The sequence below is a fragment of the Lynx rufus genome, unplaced genomic scaffold (genome assembly GCF_022079265.1).
Source record: "Lynx rufus isolate CCGP_SWC_20201006 ecotype Redwood Valley unplaced genomic scaffold, mLynRuf1.p SCAF_17, whole genome shotgun sequence".
Lineage (NCBI taxonomy): Eukaryota > Metazoa > Chordata > Mammalia > Carnivora > Felidae > Lynx > Lynx rufus.
The window spans coordinates 50,923,117-50,938,489 of NW_025814831.1; the positions used below are offsets into that span (position 1 = coordinate 50,923,117).

General features: G+C 39.9%; 1 protein-coding gene across 1 annotated transcript; it reads left to right on the forward strand.

Moving 5' to 3' along the window:
• Positions 1 to 770: 770 nt before the first annotated feature.
• RPS29 (ribosomal protein S29) lies at positions 771 to 2,536 on the forward strand. The gene is made up of 3 exons (XM_047079721.1): positions 771 to 878; positions 1,113 to 1,212; positions 2,416 to 2,536. The coding sequence occupies exons 1-3, from the start codon at positions 817 to 819 to the stop codon at positions 2,422 to 2,424; spliced, it is 171 nt and encodes a 56-aa protein (XP_046935677.1). The 5' UTR covers positions 771 to 816; the 3' UTR covers positions 2,425 to 2,536.
• The last annotated feature ends 12,837 nt before the right edge of the window (positions 2,537 to 15,373 follow it).

Consider the following 15,373-nt stretch of genomic DNA (forward strand, 5'->3'; position numbering starts at 1 on the left):
GTGTCCATTAAAAAACTAGGGTGTGTCAATTAAAAAATAAGAAATCGCTTTGAAAACGTATTCTGTTCAACAAAACAGAAACTCCTACTGTTGACTCTGAATTATTACAGCTGACTTTAAGTTATTTTATTAATTTGTCCCAGTAGGTGTCAGTGCTGAGTTGAGGCAAAAATCGTGTTTCCAAGGGTAAAATTTTAATTTTAGAGATGTAAGTGGCTCGGGCTATGAAAAGATGTTTAGATTATGAAATTGTCCACATTTTTAAGAGTTCAAAATTCATTCCTCAGGGGCCTCAAAAGAGACGGGGTCTCGCTATGTTGCCCAGGCTGGAGTGCAGTGGCTATTCACAGGCGCGATCCCACTACTGATCAGCACGGGAGTTTTGACCTGCTCCGTTTCCGACCTGGGCCGGTTCACCCCTCCTTAGGCAACCTGGTGGTCCCCCGCTCCCGGGAGGTCACCATATTGATGCCGAACTTAGTGCGGACACCCGATCGGCATAGCGCACTACAGCCCAGAACTCCTGGGCTCAAGCGATCCTCCTGCCTCAGCCTCCCGAGTAGCTGGGACTACAGGCGCGCGCCACCGCGCCCGGCGCTCGGAGGCAGCGCAAAATGATACTAGAGGTTGCGGTGCGGTGACGTCATCAGCTGTGCCGGCTTGGATTGTTTCCAAGACCTTTCTGTTAACAGCGTGGCCGCATAGCATTCGCGTCATTTGTCAGCACTGCATTCTGGGTAAACTGTCTCAAACATTTGAAGAGCGCATGCGTTTGCGAGCTCTTTCCTTTTGCCTCGTTGCGTCCGGGAGAGCAAGATGGGTCACCAGCAGCTCTACTGGAGCCATCCGAGGAAATTTGGCCAGGGTTCTCGTTCTTGGTGAGAAACAGAATGTGATGTTAGGAAGGGTTGCGCTGGCATGTGACGCGGCCAGAACTCTAATGTAGAGGAGCCTGCAGGCGGCGCGTGAGGGCAGAGCGACTCTAGAGCTGTGCCTGCCGCCATTACGGGCCTCTGACGGGTCGGGGAAGACGGGCGGTGCGGGTGGTGGCCCCAGAGTACGGAATCCTTTTATTTCTGTGGCCTCCAGTAGCGCCATCTCTTTTCTTACAGCCGCGTCTGCTCAAACCGGCACGGTCTGATCCGGAAATACGGCCTCAACATGTGCCGCCAGTGTTTCCGTCAATACGCGAAGGATATAGGCTTCATTAAGGTACGCGGCAGCGGATGCCATACTCGTGTTTTGTGAGCGGAGAACGTTCACATATTTCCTTACAGTGAGCTTGCGATCAACACCGTTTTCCTCTTTGTCTTGGCTGTGAGCCGGGCTTTTTTTGGTGACGGATGACCCTGCTAAAATAGTTGTAGTAGTTAGGTCAATGGGATAGGACCATGTAGACTTTATAAACGGTCTGACTCCGATTGACCAGTGCCATGCATTATAGTGGATGAAATTACTTGCTTTTTCAGAAACTACTGAAAGTGGTTTTAGTTCTCTTTAGTTTTAGATCTCTTTAGTCTTACCCAGACATTTTTTTCCAGCAAAATACATGTGTTGCCTCCTGCCCTGAAATGTTGAATAGTATCATGTACTGGAATGAGCTTGAGGATTGGGGCCAGATAAATTTTGTTAGGATTCAGACAGAAGGCTGCTTTTTAATAGTCCTATGACATTGGTCCAGGGTCATGAAGTTCAGTGTCTGCCTGAGAAAAATAAACGGCAAGGTTGTTGCAAAATTTGTATATGTTTATATGGAGCTGTCTTGATTCTTCGTGCTAGTGTCCCCCTCCCCTCCCATGGGGAAAACTACTTCATTGTCTCTGGGATACGTTAACAGTCACTGGCATTAATGTGTGATCTCTGGCAGACACAAAGTATCTTAAGCTTAGACTTTTAATTTTGACCAAAGAACAAGTATATGCTTGCTGTTACAGTGTGGAAGTTTGTATGTCTTACTTAGTGGGAGGTGGTGGGTGTGTCCCTGATGAGAATGGACTCAGACCTTGAAGCTAACTTTGTGTCCTCAGTTTCTCAGGTTAAGATTAAATGAGTGTATGAATGCCTCCTATAGTAGTTTCTGGCACACAGTACCAAAACGTTAGCTGTGTAATTAGTTCCCTACTTAATAACCATCGAGAGGTTTTGGTAAAGATCATTTTATGTATTAGTATTTTCCTAGTGGGAAACTGAGGGAAGAAGTGAGAATACCAATACTGAAGTTTACAGTCTAAAATATATAATTGTTGTGGTTTGTGGAATGGCTTGTGGGCATTCAGTAAATACTGCGATCTTGGTAACTAGTTTGGGTGGGTCATATCCAGCTTAAACCTCATTTTTCTAAAATGAGCTGGTGTTTGTGAGAATAAAATAGGATACTTAAACATTTTGAATTAATTTCCTTTTTTTTTTTTTCAGTTGGATTAAGTGAACTTCCTTGAATGGGTCATCCAAGATCCCTACCTTAACTGAAGATATCCAAGATAACCTATCTTAATGCCAACTCATTGTACATAAAATAAAAATACTTCAATTATGAGTGTTTTAATGTGAATGGAATGGTCAATTGATTATAGAAGTCTTTCTAAAGTGTGCTATTTAAAATGCCCTATTTTAAAATGTATCTCAATGTGTTCATCTTCAAAATATGTGGCTTAATTTCCCTCAGTTATGTAAAAGTACCCGTGCTGAAATCTGGGAAAAAATGCCATTGTTGTTTTTACACTTCAGAAAACTTTTTGTTACATAAAGCGACTTCTATATGTAGGAGCATTCAACATGTAACCTGGGCAACTGTCTCAGAAGTAATTGATTTGCTATAGTGAGCAGGGCAGTAGAAGTAAAAGTGTTGAAATATGTTTTTGAGGAAACCCCTGTTCTAGGAATTTCCTGGAGGTGGAGAGGTGGCAGTCTTAGCTTTTGGAGTAATTCATGGATAAAAGTTTGTAAGTTTCTCAAATATTTGTATGTGGAAGGGACCAGTGTTTAAAAGTTCACCGAATGGGTCTTGTGAGCAAAATACTTTAGTGGGGCAAGGGTGGAAGGAGGGAAGCCTGTCTGTTGGAATAGTTTAGGCAAGGATCTTAGCTAGGGCTAGGATAAAAGGGAGTGTGGTTGAGGTAGTCTACAAACAAATGGCCTCTGAAGAGGAAGATGACAGGATTTGTTGAAGGAATGGGTGTGGGGGATACAAAATAATGATTCCAAGAGCTTTGGCCTGAGCAACTGGAAGGTTATAGTTGCTACTAGGCGAGGACTGAAAAAACAAGTTTGGAGCATGGTAACTTGAGTGCTTCTTAGCATATGGAGCTCCCAAGGAGGTAAGCATTTATTTGTACACATTCCTCTGGAATCCATGACTACTTGGGACTGGTAATACAGCTTCTGTTATCCCCAGAGTGTGAATAATAGCTACTATTTTGGGATCTTTTTTAGTGAAAGATCAATTCCTAAAATCTAGGGAATAAGTGAAGAGGACTGTTCTGGGTTACTCTAGGGACAGGTGGGAAGATGAGTAAAGCAGACTGAAGGAGAACCTAGATAGTGGCATACTAGAAGACAAGGAGGGAGTGATCAGCTAAGTGCTTCTGATTAACCGGTTAACAGATCATCTCACAGGAGGGGAAATGTGACTAGAAATGAGTGGAAAAAGCATCTTAATTGATTTTCAAAATATGACAACCATGCTGTTGTAGGGGGTCATGGAAGTTGGGGACAACTGAAGCTTAACTTTCATGAACTTTATAGGAAATCCATCTCTACCCCTAACTTTTGAGGCCTAGAAGTATGAGCTAAACTGCAGTTAATGCAGATCAAATGTCTAGGGAAGAGCCAGATGTTAAACATCAAGGAGGTAGAATATTGGGAGAAGAGCTTGAAGATGTAGGAAAGTTTCTGGTAATGGAATGGAGCTGGTGTTAACGACGGTGGGTGAGGACCTGTGTTAGCTGAGCAAATGTAAAAATTTGAGGTGAAGATGAGATAGGCTCCTACATCTAGTGATTGAGGCAAATGAGGTGGTGAGAAGAGTTTGATTATGAGACTCCTGGGTGAACTAAACTCCAGTCTAGTGGGATGGCGCTGTGTAAATGCTCATGTACATAGCATTGGCTAAGGGAACATACCCTAGACGTTCCTGGCCATGTGTATGTGGTGGGAGTGAGTGGGAAGGCTTGGTGTGAACAGGTAGTCTGGCTTCTCTGCTAGAGGTTGGATAACTTACTGTTTTAAGATTTAAATGTATGTGCTAGATATGTGAAGTGCTGTGTGCGCGCTATTTTTCTCAAGTGTCTGATGCACGTGCCCATTACACAGCTGAGGAAACTGAGGCTTAGGAAAGTAATTTTCCCTGAGTCTCCCCAAGTAAGAAAGGGATGAATTCTGGACTAGAACTTGAGGCTCTTTGATGTCAAAGCTAATTCTCTCAATGCCCACTACATACTCTTCCCCAAAGACCATTACATAAAGGCAGGGACTATTTCCATATTTACCACAGCACGTAATAGGTGCCTTATATATTAATAGTAGGTCTTTAACTGAAGAAATAACCTAGTAAAAGCTCAATAATGTCAATGGCAAAATGTAGATCCTATGAGAGAGGTCCAAACAACCAATGGAGCGTACAGAATGTATTTTTAGGTTTGAGTCCCTTGACTTACTAAATTAGATCTAAATGGGACCTGTCAAAGAACCTATCAAGGATTTTTCTTAGCTCATTACTGAAACCAGTAAACTGTTTCAGTACATTCAAAGAATTCAAAACATCACTAGTGGGTGTTGAAATAAACTTACAAATAAATGTAAAACTGGCTTTTTTAACGAGAGGAAGTCAACTATCCATCAAACAATATTAGAACTTGTCTATGGGCAAGTATAATTTATATGCAGCTTTCAAAGTTGTGGACACAGGCTCAGAATCCCTCACTCCAAGACTGCTAGACAAAAGCTTTAATTTCCTTGAAAGACACCCAACAAACTTTTGGTCCATGTCAAAATCTTTCACAGTTTTTCTCTACAGATTTTTACATAATTGGTAAAATTTTCAAGTTCATGTTTTGTGCCAGGCTCTGTTCTTAGTGCTTTATTGGAATTAGCTGCTTTAATACAATGTGAGGTATAATCCCTATTTTGCAAATAAGGCAACTGAGGCAAAAAGAATAAGTAAATTTACCAAGATAGTATAGTCAGTGAGGTTCAAACCAAGTAGAGTATCTCCAGAACTGCTCTAATCATTAAGTTCTAAATGTCCAACAATTATGAAAAGCTTTGGTAAATTTTAGTTTACCAAAATAGCCTAGAGAAATAATTTTCAATACAAAGTGGGAAATTATATATGTGGTACGATTTCAATATGTTAAAAAATGCACAGAAAAAAAGGAAGGAAACATACCAGCATATTAGCAGTGATTGCCTTTGGGTGATTTGATTTGAAGCATTCAGATTTAAGATTTATTTAAGGGGGGAGAATCCGGTGACTACTGCAGTATATAGTGCCCCAGGTACCAGTATTGCCAGTGAGGCTCCTGCCCCTTCCCAAACAGTTCATTCTATTTTTAGATTGCTGTGGTGGCAAGTTCTTTCTTAGCTTTGCTATGATTGGTTCCATTGATTTCCACCCATTGATATTAATTCTATGTGGTGCCGTGCAAAACAAGTCTAATCTCTTTTCTGCAAGAAAAAAAAAAAAAAGTTCAGCATGGGAGCTCTTATGTTCTCCCAGAATCTTTTTATTTTAGGTTAATTTGTGATTATTTCAACTGTCCCTCATAGGACATAATTTAAGCCATCTCTGGTTTTCTCTGAATTAATTCCACTCCCTCTAGATTCTGACAGTGCCTGACATGGCACATTTCACAGGGCAGGCATGCAGTAAAAATTTGTTGAATGAATCAGTGAATGAGCAGGTTTGGTAATGATTGTAATTTGGTTGGGTATCAGTGTGTCTTTACTTTTTATGGGCGCTTTTTTTTACCATTACACAGAGACCAGAGACCATATGCTTGGACAACTACCTGCATGGCTAATGCCCCTGACAGTTTTAAAATGGTCTGCTTTGCATAACTTCTGCCTAGGACATAGTTTGTTTTGAAAACTATCCTTAAGCCTTAGCGCCTTAGAGATTTGGACTTTTAGGTGGGCGAAACAAAGCTCTTCTAGTGGTATAATTAATTTTTTTTTAACATTTATTTATTTTTGAGACAGAGACAGAGCATGAATGGGGGAGGGGCAGAGAGAGAGGGAGACACAGAATTGGAAGTAGGCTCCAGGCTCTGAGCCATCAGCCCAGAGCCCAACGCGGGGCTCAAACTCATAGACCACGAGATCGTGACCTGAGCAGAAGTCGGACTGTCAACCAACTGAGCCACCCAGTCGCCCCTCTAGTGGTATAATTAAGAAGGGCTTAACAAGGTGTTTGAATTTCTTTAATATCCACAGAAGTTGAAAACAGGAAAAAGGAAGAGAAGGCTGAGCTACTAGGTGTTTCTCAAGGGTTAATTTAGAAAATTAAAGGCTCAATTTGTTGATATCACTGAATATATGTGTATATGGGAATCAAAGCTATATAGGAGCCAAAGATTGGACTAGATTATTACCTGTGCTAGTGCTAGGTGTCCTTTGTCTTTCAAAGCTTTAAAAGAATTCAGATTGGAAGTGACAAGCTTAATCTAGATGGGCTAACTATCATTTGGTATCTCAGTTTAGAGTCATTTGGTTAATTAGAAAACAATTTAAAGAAACCAGGACTGACTTTTGTGTTTACTGAAAATCCTTTGTTAATTTTAGCCCATTATGTATGTCAATGGTGACCAATCCCTTGAGCTGCTTCCAGACTGGACCTTCTGATTCCTATAAACAAATGCTGGATTCCCTGACAGATGTATTGAAGGCCTGTAGGACCACAGTGCCCTCCTTTTCTGTTCATCACTGCCCCCCCACCCTCACAGCCCCCATTGTTCTCATTAGTCCCCTTAGCCTCTGGACACTTTTTTTTTTTTTCCAATATATGAAATTTATTGTCAAATTGGTTTCCATACAACACCCAGTCCTCATCCCAAAAGGTGCCCTCCTCAATACCCATCACCCACCCTCCCCTCCCTCCCACCCCCCATCAACCCTCAGTTTGTTCTCAGTTTTTAACAGTCTCTTATGCTTTGGCTCTCTCCTACTCTAACCTCTTTTCTTTTTTTTTTTCTTCCCCTCCCCCATGGGTTTCTGTTAAGTTTCTCAGGATCCACATAAGAGTGAAAACATATGGTATCTGTTTTTCTCTGTATGGCTTATTTCACTTAGCATCACACTCTCCAGTTCCATCCACGTTGCTACAAAGGGCCATATTTCATTCTTTCTTATTGCCATGTAGTACTCCATTGTGTATATAAACCACAATTTCTTTATCCATTCATCAGTTGATGGACATTTAGGCTCTTTCCATAATTTGGCTATTGTTGAGAGTGCTGCTATAAACATTGGGGTACAAGTGCCCCTATGCATCAGTACTCCTGTATCCCTTGGGTAAATTCCTAGCAGTGCTATTGCTGGGTCATAGGGTAGGTCTATTTTTAATTTTCTGAGGAACCTCCACACTGTTTTCCATAGTGGCTGCACCAATTTGCATTCCCACCAACAGTGCAAGAGGGTTCTCGTTTCTCCACATCCTCTCCAGCATCTATAGTCTCCTGATTTGTTCATTTTGGCCACTCTGACTGGTGTGAGGTGATATCTGAGTGTGGCTTTAATTTGTATTTCCCTGATAAGGAGTGACGTTGAGCATCTTTTCATGTGCCTGTTGGCCATCCGGATGTCTTCTTTAGAGAAGTGTCTATTCATGTTTTCTGCCCATTTCTTCACTGGGTTATTTGTTTTTCGGTGTGGAGTTTGGTGAGCTCTTTATAGATTTTGGATACTAGCCCTTTGCTCTGGACACCTTTCTATCTACTTAGAAAGAGATCCCTGCTTGCCTGTATGTTTGAGAACCACTGATCTTGGAGCAAGGACTGAAACATTGCTGGCCTTGGAAGTGGCTTGTGTGGACATCAAGTGGACTCCAGCCCTAGAGTTCAAAGGACACATTTAAGGAAGCTGTGCTCTGGGCCAAAATGACCAATATTGCCTTCACTTTTGGATGTATATCATTGGTGACTTCCCTGGACTCCTTTCCTCGGACCCTCACCATCCCATCTCTCTCTGGGTGACTCCTCCTGACCAGTGCTTTTGATATCCTTGATCAGCTCTCTTGGACAGGCAGCAGGTTGCCACTCAGCTGTTTTATTGTAAAATCTTTGTTATTTCAGACAATCTTAGAAAAATCATGCCTACTTTCTGCTTGTATATTACCATGGTTCTGGGCCCAGTAATACAGGGCCTCAATGGTTTCTCTGAACACAGTTTAGGACAGGTCCAAATTCAGGAGCTAACTTTGTAACCTCTTACTCTGTATCATCTGGGTTTCAGAAAAGGATCCCTGTAGGTGTGTTTATGGTTTCAGATGTTGTAGCAATGAAAGGAAAGAACCATTTTGTTTAATAAAGTTGTAAGAATGTAAGTACCAGTAGCCTCATGCACATTATACAACCCGATAATAATTACGCTGATCGTGTAAACAGCTCCCCTGTGTAGATTAGCTGAGCCTCCATCACCAAACATCAAACATTAACAGCAGGCGCTACAAAAATCAATAAGCCTTCACCCAGGGAACCAAAGATATGTAGGTTACTAAAACTCCTAACAGTTACCTATAAATAATAAGATTTCATTATATTAATGCTGAAGGAGGTTTTGTTTTATTTCCTAAATAATAAAGAAATTACACACCAAAGGACTAGTTGACAAAGTGATAAACATTCATGGTGGTATAGACAAATCAATCAAAGCACAAAATAAGAAATGGAACCTGTTTCTTGGCAATCTCATTAGCTGAATTTCATAGACTGGGTCTGGTTTACCTTGTGTTCTCTTTTAACATACCCACAATTCCATTTTATGATGACAATTGTGCATCTGTTCTTCCTTGGATGCTAATTAACTTCTATGACTATTCATGAAGATTAAGTGTGGACATCTAGCACTGATGATGTATTCAGCCAATCACCACAGGAAAGGGTTTGTGAAAATGAATTCATACACAGAACTTTTTTTGTAGATAATCTCCTTAAACACAACTTCCTTGAAAGTTTTTTACATAGTCGGGAGTGTTTGTTATCTGATTTCAGAGTATTCTAGCTTCTTTATTACCGAGGGAGCAAATCATGACAATGAGTGCTTCTCATTTGGGTCCTTCATTATGGGTTTTCTAAATAATCTTATCCCTTGTTAATGACTTTAATTTGTTCCTAAAAACCCTCCCACTAAGTTAAAAGCTGTTAGATTTTTTACAATTCCATTAATTTTATTGGAAAAAAATTATGATGTGTTCCATTGCACCACAAGATACTCAAGTAATTTTCACAAATAGAAAAGTATACCAATTAAGCAATAAAAGGAAGCTTATAAAAGTAATAACAATTTGAAAGTATGCTGACACCAACTGGTATACTGAAATTCAATTCTGGCACAGATTCCCCAAGTTAAAGAGCATGGTCCTGAATGAGACTGCCCTCATTTCAGATACTAGCCACACCTTGGGAGTCCTCAGGTCACCTGCAGGGTAATGTTTACTTCCTACCTCTCTCAATGCAATGCTAAAGTGGGAAAACGAGACAATGTAAAATTTCTTGAGAGAAATGGGCTTTTAAGTTCATAGCCTCTGTCTTGCTATAATTGCACAGATCCGTGGGTTTTGAGGCTTCATTTAAGCCTGATTGTACCGTGTGGATACCTGGGCCAAGAGAAAAGTTAGTAGGTAATGTAATTCCTCTCCTTTTGGGCAAGACTGAAGCTAAACCCTTCCTGGAAATGAGGGAGAGAGAGATGGAGATGGAGGAGTTGGGAGGTATAATTTGTGAAGCTTGTTTCTTGAGAGCCTAAAAAGTAGGATAGCTCAGCATCTAATCTAGCAGTGGCAACCGCCAGGCAAGGATATTCCTCAATGGGAATGCAAGCTGGTGCAGCCACTCTGGAAAACTGTATGGAGGTTCCTCAAAAAACTAAAAATAGAACTACCCTATGACCCAGCAATTGCACTACTAGGCATTTATCCAAGGGATACAGGTGTGCTGTTTCGAAGGGACACCTGCACCCCCATGTTTATAGCAGCACTATCAACAATAGCCAAAGTATGGAAAGAGCCCAAATGTCCATCAGTGGATGAATGGGTAAAGAAGATGGGGTATATATACACAATGGAGTACTACTCGGCAATCAAAAAGAATGAAATCTTGCCATTTGCAACTATGTGGATGGAACTGGAGGGTATTATGCCAAGTGAAATTAGTCAGTCAGAGAAAGACAAAAATCATATGACTTCACTCATCTGAGGACTTTAAGAGACAAAACAGATGAACATAAGGGAAGGGAAACAAAAATAATATAAAAACAGGGAGGGGGACAAAACAGAAGAGACTCATGAATATGGAGGAGAACAAACTGAGGGTTGCTGGAGGGGTTTTGGGAGGGGGGATGGGCTAAATGGGTAAGGGGCATTAAGGAATCTACTCCTGAAATCATTGTTGCACTAGATGCTAACTAATTTGGATGTAAATTTAAAAAAATTAAAATAAAAAATAGAAAAAAAGAAAAAGAAAAAGAAAAAATATACAAAAAAACTAAAAAAACAAAAGAATATCCCTCAAAATCTCTCCTTTTTTGGTATTCAAGGTTAAACTTCTCTTTCTTTAATTTATATGTACACGGAAAATAATTGATTTACACTGTTTTCTAAATTCTTACTCTTCTAGTGAAAAATCCCCACTCTTAGATTTAAACACAATAATTGGATATTTGTCTTCCTAATCAAATGTTATTGAAATGTGGGTCATTCTAGAAGGGAATAACTTCATCTATAAAATAAGTGTATTGATTTTATGTATCACTGAAGGGTTGCAAGTACCCAATAAGTTAATGGGTAAAAGTGCACAGATAGTTGACTATGGATGGTTTTGGGTGGTGCAAGGCCTTAAAGGGTGGGGAACTGATGCTAGAATCATCCTTCAGGCATCTGAGGATCCAAGAGGAGGCTGGACACACTAGGAGCACACACTCATTTTTGTTGGTCCATCTAACCATCAAATAGTAACCCAGACTTGGAATGATGATGGCCCCAAGGGCCTGAAGAGTGTATTGGCCCTTCTGGGTACTGCTGTTCTAGGAAGTGCAATCTCAAAGCATTATGGAATGAATGCCTTGAGCATCCCAAGGGGTCTCACTTTTTTTGGAGACCAGTGTCTTATTTTCATTGCTGCTTTCCTTGCTCCAGTGTCCTTGCAACATTCAGGCTCTTGATCTAAACAAAGGTGCTGGGTCTGTAGGTAAAGGTTTGTGGCATTGCTTAGACAAAAACACTGAGATGGCTGAACTTTGAATCTCAGGACATCACACTGAGGAAGGAAAAAAGTGAGTAAAACCAAATTATCAAGGGGTCAGCATTGAGAAACTGTCAACAAGAATATCTTTTGTGTATGTGTTTGTCACATATTACCTTTTATTGACATTTATCCTTTTAATTCATTCTAAACTTTTCCAAAATGGTATGTCTCTCTTTAAGATCAAAAAAAATTTGAGTATAATTGACACACAATGTTACATTATTTTCAGGTGTACAATATAGTGATTCAACTTCTCTAAACGTGCTATGTTTACCACAGGGTAGCTACCATCAGTTACCATACAGCACTCTTACAATATCATTGGCCATATTCTCTATGCTGTGACTTTATTATTGTGACTTACTTATTTTATAACTGGAAGCCCGTATCTTCTACTTCCCTTCACCTATTTTTCTCCATCCCTCCCCACCCCTCCCCACCCCTCCCCACCCCTCCCTTCACATTTATCTGACAACCGTAAGTTTATTCTCTGTATTTACAGGCCTTATTCTGCTTTTTGTTTGTTCATTCATTTCTTTTGTTAGATTCCATATACAAGTGATATCATATGGTATTTATCTCAGTCTGACTTATTTCACTTAGTATAATACCCTCTAGGTCCATCCATGTTGTCGCAAATGGCAAGATCTCATCCTTTTTTATGGACGAGTAATATTCCATTGTGTGTGTGTGTGTGTGCGCACACACATGCATGCATCTTCCTTATCCATTTGTCTGTCAATGGACACTTAAAATTTTTTTTTTCAACGTTTTTTATTTATTTTTTGGGACAGAGAGAGACAGAGCATGAACGGGGTAGGGGCAGAGAGAGAGGGAGACACAGAGTCGGAAACAGGCTCCAAGCCATCAGCCCAGAGCCTGACGCGGGGCTCGAACTCACGGACCGCGAGATCGTGACCTGGCTGAAGTCGGACGCTTAACCGACTGCGCCACCCAGGCGCCCCTATCAATGGACACTTAGATTGCTTCCATATCTCGGCTATTGTAAATAAAGCTGCAATAAACATAGGAGGTGAATATATCTTTTCAACTTAGTGTTTTCCTTTCTTTGGGTAAATACCTAGAAGTTGAATTATTGTATCATACATAGTTCTATTTTTAATACTTTGAGGAACCCCCATACTGTTTTCCACAGTGGCTGCACCAATTTACATTCCCACCAACAGAGCATGAGGGTTCCTTTTTCTCCACACCAACACTTGCTATTTCTTGTCTTTCTGATACTAGCCATTCTGATAGGTGTAAGTTAATATCTCACTGTGGTTTTGATTTTCATTTCCCTGATGGTGAATAATGTTGAACATATTTTCATGTGTTTGTTGGCCATCTGTATGTATTCTTTGGGTAAATGTCTATTCAGGTCCTCTGTCCATTTTTATTTATTTATTTTTTTTAATTTTTTTTTTTAACGTTTATTTATTTTTGAGACAGAGAGAGACAGAGCATGAACGGGGGAGGGGTAGAGAGACAGAGAGACACAGAATCGGAAGCAGGAAGCAGGCTCCAGGCTCCGAGCCATCAGCCCAGAGCCAGACGCGGGGCTCAAACTCACGGACCGCGAGATCGTGACCTGAGTTGAAGTCGGACGCTTAACCGACTGAGCCACCCAGGCTCCCTCTCTGTCCATTTGTAAAGCAGATTGTTGTGTGTGTGTGTGTGTGTGCGTGTGTGTGTGTTGAGTTGTTTAAATTCTTTCTATATTTTGGATATTAACCCCTTAGCAGATATATTATTTGCAGATTTCTTCTCCCATTCACTAGGTTGCCTCTCTGTTTTTTTTTTTTTTTAATGGTTTCCTTTGCTGTATGAAAGCCTTTTATTTTGATGTAGTCACAATAGTTTATTTTTGCTTTTGTTTCTTTGCCTCAGGAGATATATCTAGAAGAATGCTGCTATGGCCAATGTCAGAGAAATTACTGCCTGTGTTTTCTTCTAGAATTTTTATGGCTTCAGGTATTGCTTTAGGTGTTTAATCTATTTGAAGTTTATTTTTGCGTATAGTGTAAGAAAGTGGTTCAGTTTCATTCCTGTACATGTAGCTGTCCAGTTTTCCCAGCATCATTTACTGAAAAGACTATATTTTCTCCATTGAGTATTCTTGCCTTCCTTGTCATAGATTAATTGACCATGTAAGTGTGGGCTTATTTCTGGGCTTTCTATTTTGTTTAATTGATCTGTGTGTTAAAACTTTTTTTAATTGATATACAATTGACATATAATACTGTGTAAGCTTAAGGTATACCACATGTTAATTGATACATTTATATATTACAATATGATTACCATAGTATTAGCTAACAGCTCCAGCATTTCCCATAATTATCATTTCACTCTGTGGTGAGAACATTTATGATCTAGTTTCTTAACAACTTTGAAATATATAATATAGTACTGTTGTAATCACAATGCTGCGCATGAGGTCCTCAGAACTTATTCATCTTCTGACTGCAAGTTTGTACCCTTTGGCCAACTTCTCCTCAATCCTCCTATCCCTAGCTCCTGGTAACCACCGTTCTATTCTCTATCAGGTTGGCTTTTCAATTTTCACCTAGGTTGTTTCTATATTCTGGCTATTGTGAATAATGCTGCAAAACATTGGGATGCAGATCTATTCTGATATCTTTTCACTTCCATTGGATATATATCTAGAAGTGGGATGTCTGCATCATAGGGTACTTCTATTTTTAATTTTTTGAGTAGCCTTCATACTGCTTGCCATAGCGGCTGCACTAGTTTGCATTCTCACGAACAGTGCACAACGGTTCCCTTTTTCCACATCTTTGCCAATACTTGTCACCTCTTGTCTTTGATGATAGCCATTTTAACAGGCGTGAGGTGATATCTCATTGTGGTTTTGATTTTCACTTATGATTAGTAATGTTGAGCACTTTTTCATGTATTTGCTGGCCATTTTATGTCTTTTTTTGAGCAATGTCTATTTAGTTCGTCCTCTCATTTTTAATTGGGTTTTGTTTTGTTTTGTTATTGAGTTGTAGGAGTTCTTTATATATTTTAGATATTGCTCCTTATCAAATATATGAATTGCAAATATTTTCTACCATTCTTTAGGTTGCCTTTTTATTTTGTTGATCATTTCTTTTGCTGTGGTGAAGCTTTTTGATATACTCCTACTAGCGGATTTTTGCTTTTATTTATTGTGTGTTTTTTCTTAAAGTTTATTTATTTTGAGAGAGAGAGAGAGAGAGAGAGAATATGCACACATGAGCAGAGGAGGGGGCAGAGACAGAGATGGAGAGAGAGAATTTCAAGCAGGCTCTGTGCTGTCAGCGCAGAGCTTTACATGGGGCTGGATCTCATGAACCATGAGATCATGACCTGAGCTGAAATCAAGAGTCAGACGCTTAACCAGAATCACATAGGCGACCCTTTGATTGTGTTTTTTTTGGTGTCATATCTGAAAAATCATTACCAAGACCAATACCAATATCAAGGAAGTCTTCCTCTGTGTTTTCTTCCAGGAATTCGATGGTTTCAAATCTTATATTTGTCTTTAATCCACTTTGAGTTAATTTTTGTGAGTGGTGTAAGACAGAGGTCCAATTTTATTTTTCTGCAGGTAGTTATCCAGTTCTCCCAGCACCATTTATTTTAGAAACTACCCTTTCCCCATTCAATATTCTTTGCTCCCTTGTTAAATATACAGTAAACATATACAGTTTACTGTACATGCAGGAGCTTATTTTTGTGCTCTTGATTCTGGTCCATTGGTCTATGTGTCTCTTTTTATGTCAGTACCATACTGTTTTGATTACTCTCACTTTTTAGCTTGAAATCAGGAAATGTAATGTTTCCAGCTTTATTCTTTTGCAGGATTGCTTTCACTATTTGGGGTCTTTTGTGGTTTCATACAAATTTTAGGATTGTTTGTTCTATTT

Bases quoted from the DNA above. Each gene is read 5' to 3' on its own strand.
- RPS29 (XM_047079721.1), top strand. From the start codon at position 817: ATGGGTCACCAGCAGCTCTACTGGAGCCATCCGAGGAAATTTGGCCAG. The intron at 879-1,112 runs GTGAGAAACAGA...CTTTTCTTACAG, and splicing joins GGCCAGGGTTCTCGTTCTTG to CCGCGTCTGCTCAAACCGGC.